The following is a 14,533-nucleotide window of genomic DNA, read 5'->3' as shown; positions in this document are numbered from 1 at the left end:
GCTGCCAGGACAGGCAGAGGCGGGACGAGACCCTGGCTGGCTGCTCTGGGTCTGGTCTGGACTTGAGATTCCCAGGGGATTCACGTGTGCAGGAACGTTTGAGAGGCACTGGCTGAAGGGCCCTCCCCGACTGCCCAGCTCTCAGAATCCCCGCGAGCTCCCGGCAGTGACTCAGTGGACTCCCTGGTCAGCAGAGGGAGGCCTACGGGAGGGGTCTTGGGGGAAAGGCCCAGAGGAGAAGCAGGGAGCCAGCGGAGGTGGGCTGAGGGTTCCTCTGGCCAGGGGCAGTCCTGAGCTATGGTGACAGCCAGCTGGACCAGGGTGTGAGCCTGGCACCCGGGGGGCGTGGAGGGCTCAGGCCCGCAAGAAACTCCAGGGTTGATTCGGGAGGCACCTCCTGCTGGAGGTATGCAGGGATGATGGGCAGAGAGGCAGGGAGGTGCACGGACAGGCTGAGAGAGCCTCTCTAAGATGCTGGTGTAGACAACCCCGGGGAAAGGGAGCAGCAGGGGCTGGGGAGAGAGGGAGACAAGTAGGGGAGGTAGAGAGAGCCTGGGGGAGAAGTGCATGGAGGGATAGAAACAGCAAGAGAGAGACACCCAGAGAGTGGGAGAGACAAACGGGAGGAGAGAGAAGGAAAGAGAGACAGAGCCACACAGAGGGGTGCGCAGGCAGGGACAGGGACAAGGACGGGGGACAAAGAGCAAACACAGGAGGCCAGGGAGCAAGGCGTGATGGGGACTCAGGGACAGAACTTACAGGAGGGGGTGGGGTGGGGATAGGGAGCTGGGATGGGAGGGCGCCCCCAAAGCTGGAGGGAGACGCAGCAGCCCCGCAGCGTGAATCCAGCCCGCCGCCTCCCAGCTGCATGCCCAGTGCCCGTGGCTTCCTCCTGGTGCAGGAAGGTGCCTTCAGCCCCGGCCGCCGGAGCCTGCCGCTCTGTGCCTCCCCCCCGCCTCCTGCGGTCCAGGTGTCCGTGGCACGGCCTTTTCCCAAGCAAAGGGGGCTTCCTGGGCTGAACCCCAGATGCCCCGCTCCCAGCCCTGGCCTCCTGGCGGGGCAGTGGCTGGTCTCAGAGCCCCGGGAGCCTGGGGTGAGAAGTCCTGCCCTTCTGACGAGTGTTTCCCTTTAGTTCCAGATGCCACCCTGACAGGTGCTCCCTGTGATTAATGTCCCCTGGGCCTGAGACCAGCCCCTCCCCCCCAGGCCGAGCTGGTGGCCGGGTGGGCAGCACAGGGACTGAGCCTTCCGGAATCCCCTCCAGTTCCTCCCTGTTCCTGGACCTTCTCCAGCCCCTAAGAGCAGAGAAAAGACCCCTCCTCAAAGCCACCCTCAGATGGGCAGGCTGACCCTGGCTGGGTGGTTGGGGGTTTTTGTTTGGTTGGCTTTTATTTATTTATTTGACGGAGAGAGAGCACAAGCAAGGGGGGTAGCAGGCAGAGGGAGAGGGAAAAGCAGGCTCCTCGATCCCAGGACCCCGGGATCACCACCTGAGCCGAAGGCAGACGCCCAACCGACTGAGCCACCAGGTTCCCCACCTGGCTGAGCCGAGCGGGCGTATGGCTTTCAGCAACCTGAAGACTGTGCAGTGGGAGGGAAGGGGCCGTGAACCGTTGGGGGGCAGGGCCAGGTGGTTGGGGGACAGGGCCAGGTGGTCGGGGGACTGCAGTCAGCCGGGGTTGGGGACCATGGCTGGAGACGCAGGTTGAGTTGGGATTGGCCAGGGTCAAATGGGAGCGTTTTCGATAATTAACTCTCCAGCTGGGGGCAGAGGCTATGCGCTGTGTGACCCTGAGCAAGTGCCTTGACCTCTCTGTGCCTCCGTTTTGTGATCTATACAGCAGGGATGGCAGGGGGACCGATGTCACAGGGCTGTAGCGAGGAGCGAAGCAGTTACGCACGCAAGGCTAGGAACGCCGCCCGGCACGGAGCGGGCCCTGGAGAGCCCCGGTAGCCGGGATGCCGGGTGGTCAGGTCTGGAGGTGTGCGAGGCACGCGGGCAGGGAGTCGGGCTGTCCTGGGAGCTGGGGCCCCGGGCTGGCGGCGGGGCGCGCGCAGTGTCGGGTGGAGCCAGGACCCCATCCCAGCTCCTTCCCCACCTTGCCCGGCTCCCTTCCCCGAATAACCCCTGGCATCAACTGCGCAGCCTGCGGCGCCAGTGAAAGAGCTGCTATCTCTTCCCGCATCTCTCGGGGCCCCGGGGACCCAGGAGAGACAACATCTCTCCGCAGCCGTCCCCAGCCTCTTGTTTGTTTGGTACGTCGGAGCCGTGGGCACATTTTTGCTAATTTTGTGACTGCTTTTATCAAATGGGGATTCACAGGCGCTTTATCCTCGATAAGTGGATTAGTCGATGAACTAAATAAGACGGTGTGGGACGGGGGGGCTGCTCTGGAGAAGGTATTTGTTTTGCGAAGAATGGAGCCTGCGTTCCGTGCCCTGTGCAGGCAAGGCAGGCCGGGCAGCCACGTAGCTGGAGGCCACCACCACCCCCCCCCCACTCCTCCTCCTGGGGCAGCTCGTGGGAACTCGGTGCGGTGCAGACAGGAAGTGAGACGGAGGCTGGGTCCCTGGAGGACAGGCCCCTGGTCCCTCTGGAGGAGGGGGTGGGGGTGGGAATGCAACCTTGGATTACATCCAGCCACCGCAGTACACCTGGGCTCATCTGAAGAGCATCACCTGCCTGGGCAGCAGCTTCGTCCTCCCACCTCTCATCTCCCACCGCCCTGCGCCCTTCCCTTCCTTCCTCCCCATCCTCCTAGCCCTTCCACTCTCTTTGTGTTTCTCTTCCTGGTCCCTCAAACACGTCCAGAGGCCTGTGGCTAAGTACTGTGAATGCACGCACGGGGAGGACCTGGTCCTCACTTTTGCAGACAAAGGCCCAGCAGCAAACCAGGAGGCCCCCAAACGTGGTGTAGCAAGAGGCGAGACTCTGGTTGTCCACCGGGCTTCTCAACTTCTCTCCAAAGCACCCCTGCTGCTGGTCGAGTGTGTTCCCTTGGGGCCGTGGGGACACAGACGTGGAACCCAGACACGCACGCTCGCTTGGTGTTCTTACCACCGTGCTGCCGTGTTTGACCATCAGGTGACGTCAGGCCGCACCGCGTCAGGTTGACCCACTGGGGAAGTTGCACCCCGTTCAGCTGGTGACTTTGCAGGGCGTGCAATGTGGTGCGGCGGCGCGGGTGTCGGGACCGGCCGGGGAGGTGAAGATGACGGGGCTGTGTGGGGTCTGGGAGGCTGAGAGGGTGACAGGCTCACAGGAGCAGAGAGGGCAGGAGGAGGACCTGGATGGGGGCAGCCGCGTGGAGGCCAAGGCCAGGAGGCGGCCAGCAGGGTGCCCGGGATAGAGGTCAGGGCAGAGACGTGGATTTCAGAGGCGAGCGTCTCTAAAGGCCCCGCAGGTGGAACAACATGCTTAGGGAGGGAGGAGAGGAAGAGGCAGGGAGGCTGCACGTTCCAGCCGTTCCCCTACAGCTGGATGAGAAGCGGGGACAAGGGGGGGGCACCCAAATGTTTTCTTTTTCCCCTTCCGTTTTTAATATGAGCGGCCGGGCAGCTTGAGGTCCCCGTTCTGGGCTGCGGCAAGACTCTGGCTGAGGGTGAGGGGGGAGCAGAGACTCTAAGAGGGAAAGAAAAGGCTGGAGCAGAGCATTCGGGTCCCCAGCTGGTCTGTCCTCCCCAAGCTGCCTCCAGCTGAGTGTGATTTTGCTATTTATTTACATGTAATTATTGCTATGAGGTGCAGATATTAACGCTGTCAAGAGCAATTTGCTCTGACATTTTTCACTCGTTCAGTGCCCCCGCCACTGTCGATGGAGCCCAGGGCTCTCTCGGCTCGGGCCGCTGCGCGCTCGGTGGCCCGGCCGGGAACCACCCAGCCGGCAAGGAGCGGAGTCAGCGAGCTCACCCGGCTCCTCTGCAAACTCATTAAGCTTTGAAATTGAATTTGGTCCAGGAGAGGGCTGGCTGGGCCCTGCTCCACCCGGCCTGGGCTGGCTCCAAGCCTCCGTGCCCCGCCTTCCCCGGAGGAAAGGGGCCGGGGCCGGGGCTGGTGGCTGAGGCTGAGGCTGGCAGAGGGTGGCCGCCGGAGATGGTGGAGGGTCACTGTCAGAGTGGTGGGTGCGCGCCCAGCCCCGGGGCGGCCCGGCGCCAAGGTAAGGGGCCCGGCCGCAGGAACCACCCTCGACTCTGAGACCCGGGCCTCCTCCGGGACAACCGGGCAGCTCTGGCCGTGCAGGAGCGGTTGACAGCTGGACGCACCCAACAGAGAGGCTTTCCGAGGGAGTCAGGCCAGCATCTGAGCCCGCCTGCAGGGGAAGGCACCACGGGGGCGGGAAAGGCAGCGCGCTGGCCCTGCCGGGGGTCCCTTAGGTAGGTGCTAGGGGGAGAATGGCCTGCGGAATTATACCTTCTGAGTTCAGATCCCAGCCCAGCACTTACTGACTGTATAGACTGGGCGGATTATTTAGCTTCCCCGAGCCTCAGTTTCCTGACCAGTGACACGGAACAGCCAATACCCCTATTTCCCTGAACCTGAGACGACTGGCTGCCGGTCCGTCCTTGATCTCATCAGAAGCTGTCAAGAAACGCCTTGCGTGCGGCTCTGCCGTCACTGCTACGAGACATGGATCTACCCGGTGGCCACGCAGCTGCAGCCGGGCATTACGGGTGGCAAAGTGCATGCCACCCCCGGGAAGATGCAGACACGCATCCTTGTGCCCGCGGCCGGGAGGGGCGAATGGCAGCGCTGCCTGCCCATAGTAGGTGCTTGGCACACAGTGGGCGCTTACCTGTGATCAGTTTTCCTTTTGAGCCTCTCAGAGTAACCGGGGGGCCACTCATGCATTCTGCTCAAGGGACTCGGCCCCGTGGAGAGGGGAGCGGAGCCTGAGCTATCACGGCTGGGAGCCCTTAACGCATTGTGATATGTGCCAGCTTGTCTGCCCAGGTACTAACGAGGCCTCCCTGCCACCACTCAGTCCCTGCCACGGCCAATCTGCGTCCTCGTCTCCGGCAATTACTAACGGGGAGCATCCCCCCCACGTGGGGGGGCCTCCCCTCCTCCTCCTTTCCCAACCTGGGCCAAGAGTCCAGGAAGCGCCCCTCGCCCCCCTCCCCAGCCCTCCCACCACCCCCCTCCCCTCGGCTCAGCCAATTAGGCCCCTGACACCTGGAGCTGCTGACAAACTGTTTCTGTCACTTGCTCTCTGTCTTTCATTAGGGGCCTCGGAGGAGGGGGAGCAGGAGGGGAGGGGGAGGAGATGGGATCTTTCATGCTTAGTAAGGCCAGATACATTAATTACAAAACGGCCATTTGCCGCGTGAAAGTGTGCTAATTAAATTTATGCAATCATTATCTTTAAATAGTCATATCTTTCCCGGCGATCGGCCCCTTCCTTCTCCAGCCCCGCCGCCGCCGCTCAGAGCGGTCGCTCTCATCCCCCTCCGCCATCCATTATCGCGCCATCGGAGATGGTCCCCAAATCCCACTGCACCCCACTAGTGCCAGCCCCTGCCAGGGCCCGGGCGTCCTTGGACTCGTCCTGGCGCAGACATCTAACCCGGGAGCCCAGGGAGGGGATGCCAAAGCCAGCCCCTCTCTAGTGCTTCCAGATAATTCTAGATGGTTCCAGATTTGGGAGATTGACATCTCACAGAGCAAACACTGGAAATGTGCATGTGTGTGTTTGCATATGTGTGTGTGTGAGAGGGAGAGAGAGAAATAACTTCTTACACGATGAGTGGGAGTCATTTTGTCCACCAACCCCCCCACCCCCCACTTTCAGACAGTCTTTAGCTAGGCCTCAAGGACTCCCAGGAAGGGGAGGGGGCTCTGAAATCCGTGAGTTGAGGGCCCTGTGTGAGTGTGCCGCAAGACCCCTCCATTTTTTCTTTTCATTCACCCAACTCTATGCCAGGCCCTGTGCTGGGGATGACAGATAAATTCCTTCCTTCCTTCCTTCCTTCCTTCCTTCCTTCCTTCCTTCACTCACTCAACCAATATTAGTTGCACACCTACTATCTCCAGGCACTGGGACTAGGATGGGAAGTCTGCCCCCTAGCAGCTCCTGGCCAAGCCCCGGGTCAGGGTCAGGGTCAGGGTCAGTGGGTAGAGCCACAGCAGGGCTGATAGCATCCTCTGGGTGAGGCCCAAGCCCAAGAATAAACAGCGTTTTGCAGCTTAGGCTTCCTGGGTATTCGTCCACATGCTGGGAGTTCTTACCTGAGTCAAGGCTGAAGCCTTTCTCTGCAGAGATTACCGCCCTCGATGCCCCCTCCCCGCCCCGCCTCCCTCTGTATTTAGGCAAAGCCAGTGTCCTGAGTCTTTTCAGGTCAGCTGTGTAGGACCCCCTGGTGGAAGGGAACAATAGCCTGAAGGAGTTTGGGGCTGGGGAGTCCCCCCAGTCAGCGATAGCAGTCTGTGACCATCTGGCCCCCGGTTCCAGGGGGTACCCATGGGGAGACCAGCAAAAGGGGCAGACAGGGCACGTACCCATACACATGTGCAGTCCTTGCATGCACACACATGCTAAGACTCACACACAAAGTTCATATATTGTCACGTGATACTCTCATGTGCACATGCATGTGTGCACACATAGTGCTCTTACACACATGCAATAGTCCCACCTGTGATACTCCCACGTGCACCCACACAGCACGCACACACACACACACGCACACACACACATGCACACATGCATGAACCTAAGAATGACCCAGAGCTGTCTATGGTAAATGAAGACCACAGGCAGGTGCAGGACCAAGAACATTGGACTAGAAGCCAGGGGTCGAGGGTTCTTGCCCCACTGATGCTGCTCATTCCTTAGGTGACTCTGGGGGAGCCCCTTAGTCTGTCCGTCATCTGCAAAGGTTTGAGGCTTGAGGGGAAATGCTTTGGAAACTGTAAGGCACTGTGCTGGGCAAGAAAATGGCAGTAGCCAGGCTTAGGAGAGCATTCTCGGAAGGCTGGTGGTGGCGTCTGAGAGAGGCTGGGGTCAGGGGGTGGGTGGAGGAGGAAGGGGAGCTTGCTCTCCTGGTTGAGATGTGGACAGGGGAGGGAGGAGGAGGGCCATAAGCAGAGGGATGGAAGGCAAAGGGGGGCGAGGCCGGGGAGACCTGCAGGAAATCTTGTTTGGAAGCTCAAAGTCAGCACCCGAAGCCCATTACTGCTGTCCACAGGGGGCAGGGAGAGGGGAGGGGGCCGATCCTCTTAGCAAGTCGGCAGGAGCAGGAGAGAGGGGGAGCGGGGGTGGTGCATGGCTGCCTGGGTGGGTGATTTCTCGCTTGCACTAATCCCAGTGTGGAGCTGGGGACAGGCAGTGGGACAGGCGGGGGTGTGTGTCTGTGTGATGTGCGTCTGGGTGTCCGTTAGGGGCTGGAGCTGGGTGAACAGGGGCTCATGGGCTCCCATCAGTGAGCTGGCGATTGTGGGGTTGTGAGGTTGCAGTGCGTGTGAACATGTGTGTGTGCTCACCGGGGTGTGCGCGTCTGTGAGGCACGCGATGGCCTGTGGCCTAGCTGTGTGGGTACGCGCACTTTATCGTGTGTATCAGTCTTTGTGTGCTCGTGTCGGCCCGTCTCCCTAATGCTGTGTGCCGCCGCTACGAGTGTCCGTGTGTTTTGTGTGTGCGCGCCCGCGTCTTCATCCATGTGGGTGAGGACTTGGGGTCGTTAGCATGAGTGTGGAGCAATAACAACGATGATTTGAAAGCCGTGGCTTGCAAACTCAGCTGCACATTAGAACCACCTCGGGGGAGCAGGCTTTACAAACACTCCTGATGCCCAGACCCTCAGAATCCACAGGGTGTGAGGCCCAGGGTGTGAGGCCCTGGCATTGGCATTTTATTTATTTATTTTTTAAGATTGTATTTATGTATTTGAGAGAGAGAGAGCAAGTGAGCACAAGCAGGGGGAGGAGCAGAGGCAGAGGGAGAAGCGGACTCCCCGCTGAGCACGAAGCACAACGTGAGGCTCCATCCCAAGACCCCGAGATCATGACCTGAGCCGAAGGTGGATGCTCAACTGACTGAGCCACTCAGGTGCCCCAGGCATTGGGATTTTATTTTATTTTTTAAATGTTTAAATTTTTTTTTAAGAGTTTATTTATTTATTCATGAGAGACACACAGAGAGAGGCAGGGACACAGGCAGAGGGAGAAGCAGGCTCCACGCAGGGAGCCTGATGTGGGACTCGATCCTGGGACTCCAGGATCATGCTCTGGGCTGAAGGCAGTGGTAAACTACTAAGCCATCGGGGCTGCCCCAAATTTTTAAATTTTTAAAAATTGTTATTTAATTTATTTATTCCTGAGAGACACAGACAGAGAGGCAGGAACATAGATAGAGGGAGAAGCAGACTCCCTGTGGGGTGCTCGACGCAGGGCTTGATCCCCCAACCCCTGATCATGCCCTGAGCCAAAGGCAGATGCTCAACCGACTGAGCCACCCGGGTGCCCCAGGCATCTGCATTTTGAATGACTCCCCAGGGGATGCCAATGGGGAGGCGGTGCCTGAGCAGAGCCCAGTGGAGCAGCCAGGTCTCTCCTCCCCTGCCCTCAGCCTGCCCCCGGGAGCTCCATCTGCACACAGCGAGGGGGTCCCAGCCCCAGACCTTGAGGGGCCAGGGCACATCGTCCCCGTGAGCTAGGCTGCCCCAGGTAATCCCCAGCCCACAGAGACGTAGATCATGGAGTCCCAGCATTGTGTCCCATCCCCGGCGATCTGTGCCCTGGCCTTCCGCCCTGACAGCGGGCACAGGCTGGCCTCCGATCCTGCCCCCCATCACCTGTTGAGGAAGTAGGAGAATGAGCTAGTGAGGTGGGGAACCCGGCTGGAGGCGGGGAGATAGAAGTGCTCAGTGCGCCATTCCAGCCTGTCCTTTAGGAGGCCACCAACCCGAGGCTGAAGGCAGGAGGGAGCGACAGTAAGCCCAGGGATGGGCGACCCTGCTGGTAGCTGGTGGTGACTCTCTCCCGGAGTGCAAGTCACTGCCATCCTTGGGGTCTCCGTTTCCGCTGGAGGCGTCACAGACTCGCCATCAGGGCCCCAGCTTCTGCGTGGGGGTAGGGAGTCTCCCTTCAGAAAGCTCCCACTGTGTGCCAGGCTCCCGGGGAAGAAGAGAGGACAAAGGCACAGTCAGGCCTCCAGTCTGCCCGCAGGTGATGGTTTCGAGCTCAGGCCAGGTCCCTTCTCCTCCAGGTGAGAGCAGAGGGGCGACAGCGAGCACGTGCTGAGAACAGGCCGTGGGCGCGTTCACCGTGCTCCGACTCCTTTATTTCTTACAGTGACCCCATAGGGAGCTACGGTTGTTGTCAGGCCCGTTATACAGACGAGAAAGCTGAGGCAGAGAAGGTTAAAGAGATGGCCCAGGGTCACAGCTCCCCGGGGGGAGCCTGGATGCAGGGGCTGATTCTCTGGCTCGAGGCGAGGCGCCGCAGAGAAGCCCCTGGAAGCCCTGAATGGGTGAGTCTCGGGGGTGGAAGTGCTGTCCCTCGGGGGCCTCGGGGTCCCCTGCGGACGTGCGAGCTGGGGCTCCCTGACCTGTCCACTGGTCCAGGTGGTCCTGGGCCTCCTTCCAGCCCTGGTCCCATCCCCGGGGCCCTCCGGGCTTGATCCCTGCCCTGCCTTGTCTCCTCTCCGTCCCTCCGCGGCCCCCGCCTGCCGCCCCCCACCCCGCCACGGAGCCCCGGTGATGGCGATCCCCTCCTAATTGCAGCCTTGCTCCCGAAGCGCGCTCGGTTATCACAGAGGGTGCAGATCCCACCGCTCAGCCTCCTCGGTCCCAGGCCCTGGGGCCAGCTCAGGAGCGGAGGGAATTAATTACATTTTTCCCATCCCCTCCTTTTCAGGGAGGGGAGCGCGCCACCGCGTCCCGGGGAGGGGGTGGCGAGCGGAGGATGTGGAAGGAGGGCTGGCACGGGGGCTCCCGCGGCCCCCCGCCCCCCAAACCTGCCAGCCTCTCCCCCAGCGGCGGAAGGGGGGATGAGGCCGCCCCTTATTGATTTAGTCTGGTGGAGGCTGGGACTGATTTAGAGCCCAGGGAGAGGAAGGGGCTGGGGGCGGGCGGGGGCCCGAGGAAGGGACGGCTGTCACTCAGCCTGACGGACAGCCCGGAGATTTGCCTTCAGATAAAACCTTACAGATGTGGAGGTCGGTATTGATTTTGAGTTAGTAACGGTAACGTACCAAGAAGTAATACATTAGCCAAAGCAAGGTCACCGGGAAGAAAGTAAAACCCACCGGGGGAGAGGCCTTAGCATTCTTGAGGGGGGGGGGAATTACCGCATCAGACTGGGACTTCCTCAAGTTCAAAAGTTTGCAGGCCCCACACTCTTGGGCTGGGCCCCTAACCCTGGGCAAGGCTTCCTGCCTCTGCGGCCGGAGGAGGGGGCTCCCGGGGGTGCAGGGGCCAACCGGAGGCCATGGAGGGCCACTTGGGTCCGCGGGACTCCCCGCCGCGGGGCTGCCCCTGGCCCCTCTCCCCAGCATCTCTCCAGCACAGGCTGCTGGGGTCAGGGAGACGTGGGTTCGAATCCCAACCCCGCCGCGTCCTGGCTGTGTGACCTCGACTGTGCCTTTCCATGTCTCTGTGTCTCGGTTTCCTTGTCTGCATAAGAGGGGTGATCATCACCCATGGGCCCTAGGAGGGAGCGCGCCCACCTCCCTCTTCAGCGGGGTCCTGTCCCACTTGCTTGGAAACTGCTGTGCCTGGAGCCGGGGTGGGATGAAATGGAAGCTCTTTGATCCGCAGGCCGCCAGGGACTCCGGGAGAGAGTAAGCAGCCTCCTCACGTCCCCATTCACACCTATCCCAGATGTGGATTTGATTTGATGTTCCAGGGCAAATCCCATTGAACAAATCCCATTACTGAAAAATCTCCCCGGGCCTGAGCTGTATCTGAGGCCTCTCGAGCCACCGGGCACCACACGAGCCCCTTCTGACGAACTCCGGGAGGTCTTGCAGCTCTCAGGATTTTCACTCTCAACACTGACCTTCTTGCTATTTCCTAAACCTGCTGTGTGTGTTCCCACCCCAGGCCCTTTGCACTGGCTGGCTCCTCTGCCTGCAAAGCTCTTCCGCGATATCCTCCCATCGCTGGCTCTTTTTGCTCTTGCTGGATGGGGACGTATTCCCTTTGTGTATCCGCCGCTACAAACACTTCTCGGTATCTGAAATTATATTGTGTATTTGTTTGTCATCAGCCTCCTTCACGAGGGGCTGGCTCCAGGCGGGCACGGAGTTGCTGGTGCTCGCTGCTGCACCCTCAGTGCCCCGCTCAGTGTCGGCACATAACAGGTGCTCACTAAAGATTTGTTAAGTGAGGTCCGTGAATCCAACCGGGTTTTCCTGGGCTCGTGGTATGCAACAGGCGCGGTGTTGGTGCTGGGGCGGCCAAAGCTGGGTGAGCCGCAGTTGCCCTCCTGCCCTCGAAGGGCTCACAGTCCAGCCCTGTCTGCAGCCTGGCACATGGCTGCAGGCTGTGAAATGTGTTGAGTGTGGAAATGAATGAATGACAGGTGTCTTCGGGAGACACTGTATCGCTCACTCGGTGGAGCTGGGACCCAAAGCGTAAGGCGGGGAGTGGGGGAGGAGTTGGGACACGTAGGTAGGTAGGTAGTGGTCTGAGCACAAGAGGCCCAGGGAGAAGCAGGCTCCCCACTAAGCAGGGAGCCCCATGTGAGGCTTCACCTGAGCCAAAGGCAGACGCTTAACCGACTGAGCCACCCGGGCACCCGCCACCCATAATTCCTGAGAGCTGGGGTCAGATTTGTGGCAGTTCTCGGTGGGTCTGTGCCCTGCAGGGTGAGTGTGTTCTGTGCAGAGCTCCCAGCCCATCCCCGAACGTGCTCCTCCTCCTCCTAGCCCCTTCCCCTCCCTCCCCTCCCATTCCCTTGTCTCTTGCAGCTCGGCCTCTTGGCCTGTGCACAGGAGGGAAGGATGAGACCAGGGTCTCTCCAGAGCGGACCGACCCTCCCGAGAGTCTCCCCACCCCGACAATTAGCCTCCTGAAGTAAGGGGGACCGGGCCTGTGGATTTTCCCTGAGCCTCTGAGTCTGATCTTGGGGTCCAGACCTCCTTCGAGGGGAGACCAGGGTTAATGTTTAGGTTAATGTTTATGGGATTGGGGTGGGGGATATGGGATGGGTGATGATTTTCTTAATTTAGATGGAAAGTGGAGTCTAGATGGGGAAACTGAGAGGCAATTGGGAAGAGAATCAAGTCCCCTAACCCCCTGGCAAGTGCTAGATTCCTGAATTTGCCCTGAGATCCCCCCGCCCTCCTCCCCCCACCACAGACCTACACACACCAAATTCCCTAGGCCCAGGAGAACCCATCTGCACAGCCAGAAAGCAACACACGGGGCCCAACAGTGGCAGGCGTCCTCACAGACCACCCCCTTGCTGGGGTCCCTCTTGCCACCCCCACTCGGACCTCTACATGGACCCTCCCGTGAAAGAGGGTGGGTTGGTAGATCCCATGGGTCAGGCCTGCCCAGACTCTCCCCTTCTCACACACTCATCCCCTTGTGGCTTTGCCATGTCCATGGGGCTGACACACCATTAAGTCCTTCCTAAGCCCTGTCAGCTGCAGTGGAGGCAAAGACCAGCCTCCCCACCCCCAGCCCCAGGCCTAGTGCCCTTGATTCTGGCTCTGGGGGAGGGGGAGTGAAAGGACCCAGGAGGGTGACCCCAAGGTGAGGGGATTGTGTTGGGAGCATCCAGGGAAGGGGCTGGGAGGGGCTGTGGGAGGGGCTGTGCCCATGCTCCAGCCACAAGGGGCCCCAGCCTCACTCACCCCGGCCAGCGACTGTCCAGGCGGCCGGCCCCTGGAGTGAGAACCTCTGAAGGGGTCAGATGCCCAAACTCACCCCTTGAGAGTCAGTCCCGACCCTACCAAGCGAGCAGGCCCCGAGCTGCTCCCTGCACACTTGCAGTGAGGTCTGGAGAAGCCACAGCCTGTCACTTCGTCTGAGGAAGGGGCACCCCGGCCTGGCCTCGCACACCTCTTTAGGGATCTGGATTGGGGGAGTCGCATGAGTTCACACCAGGACGATGGAGTGGAAAGAGAAAGGGGAAGAGGGGCCCTGGGGGAGTCGGGGCCCGAGCTCTCGGCACGCAGACCCCGCCTCACACCCGCAGCCACCCTCTGGGTTGGGGACGGTCACGGAAGCTAAGGGACATCTCACGGGTCTGCGGAGAAGCCCAGGGGCTGTCCCCGGCCTGAGGATTCCACATCCATGCCCTCCGCGCCCCCATGCCTCAGTGCCTACGGTGAGGACAGGTCATAGGAGAAGGTCACAGTTTCCAGAAGTATCCGGTCTTCAAGTAGATGGTTTGCTCCCATGCCCCTAGCCTGCCTTCTCTCAGGGGAATCCGAGAACACAGCCGTGTCCCCAGCACGGACCCCAGCTGCTGCTTCGGGCAGGTGAGCGGCACAGCTTCCCCCCGGCACTGCGGCCTCCCTCCCATAAGGGGTGGCATCGCCGGGAGGTCGCCAGGGTCCTGGGCCCTGCAGGCCCGCTGCACTAGGACCTGCCTCTCCGTCGTCTCCCTGGGCTGGCCGCGACACCCGTGCTCCCACACTGAGGGACTCCTGCTGTCGGCACCATTTTCCCTCGCCCTCTCTGCTGGAGAGCTGGACAGCAGCTGTCACCTCCTCCAGAAGCCTTCCTGGACCACCAGACTGGCTGAGCTCCCTTCCCTGGGTTCCCACGGCCCCCCTGAGCGGCCTCTGACGTGCCCCACACTGCTTCATATCTTGACGATCTGCTCCCTGCTGCCTCCCCAACCAGACTCAGACATTCCCTCCCCGCCCCCCGCCAAGGGCAGGGACCATGGCTGTCCCACCTCTGAAGACCCAGCGCCCCGCCTGAGTCACCACCAATGCATGTTTGTTGAATGAATAAGTGAATGCACCAGTGAACCAACACCAGGCTCTCTAAGCTGGGTGTCTAGGGGTGAGCCTCACCCCGGCCGTCTGGGCCGCCAGCCCTATGGGGAGCCCCTGCTGGCTGTCCCGGCCAGGCAGGGGGGGTGATGATCACAGGTACCTGAATGCTACCGGCGTCAGAGAAAGGTGCCCGCAAGGCTCTCTGAAAGCGTTGGCCGTGGATGTCGGTGTGTTAGGGGCAGAACCTCAAAGTCAAGAGCACAGCAGGCCTAACGCAGGACCAGGTGTGAGGCCAGACAGATCAGAGTCCTGTTCTAGCCTCTGCAGGGGGGATGGGGGCATCTGAGCCTGACGGGGGAGGCGCAGATTCCTGCCCTGGAGGAGCCCCTGTCTGCTGGGAGGCCTCCTTAGTCCGTTCGTCCGTGCGTTCGTTCGTCAGACAGGCACCAGGTGCCCCTTAGAGCCAGACCTGGGGATATGCAGAGGTGGGGGAGGCCCTGCCCTGCCCCCTGGAGCGCTCGGTCAGGGGAGATCCCGTGGGTTGGGACCTGACCAGGAGACACCACTAACCGTCTTACCCCCGGGGCGAGCAAACCAGGTAAACTGAGGCTCTCGGTGCTACACAGGCATCTCAGGGG

General features: G+C 60.9%; 1 protein-coding gene across 1 annotated transcript in view; it reads left to right on the top strand.

Annotated features, from left to right (window-relative positions):
* Nucleotides 1-14,533, top strand: part of PAX7 (paired box 7) — a 100,757-nt gene that overhangs the window by 75,107 nt on the left and 11,117 nt on the right. Inside the window, exons 8-14 of the mRNA XM_038529597.1 lie at nt 3,159-3,337; nt 3,799-3,896; nt 4,032-4,157; nt 4,501-4,763; nt 7,525-7,660; nt 11,910-12,015; nt 13,373-13,430. Of these exons, the coding sequence (XP_038385525.1) occupies nt 3,159-3,337; nt 3,799-3,896; nt 4,032-4,157; nt 4,501-4,763; nt 7,525-7,660; nt 11,910-12,015; nt 13,373-13,430 (966 nt within the window). The remainder of the gene's footprint in view (nt 1-3,158; nt 3,338-3,798; nt 3,897-4,031; nt 4,158-4,500; nt 4,764-7,524; nt 7,661-11,909; nt 12,016-13,372; nt 13,431-14,533) is intronic.

Source organism: Canis lupus, chromosome 2 (genome assembly GCF_011100685.1).
Source record: "Canis lupus familiaris isolate Mischka breed German Shepherd chromosome 2, alternate assembly UU_Cfam_GSD_1.0, whole genome shotgun sequence".
NCBI classification, from domain to species: Eukaryota; Metazoa; Chordata; class Mammalia; order Carnivora; family Canidae; genus Canis; species Canis lupus.
The sequence above is the reverse complement of the archived record's forward strand: the minus strand, read 5'-3'. Positions and strand labels throughout refer to the sequence as shown.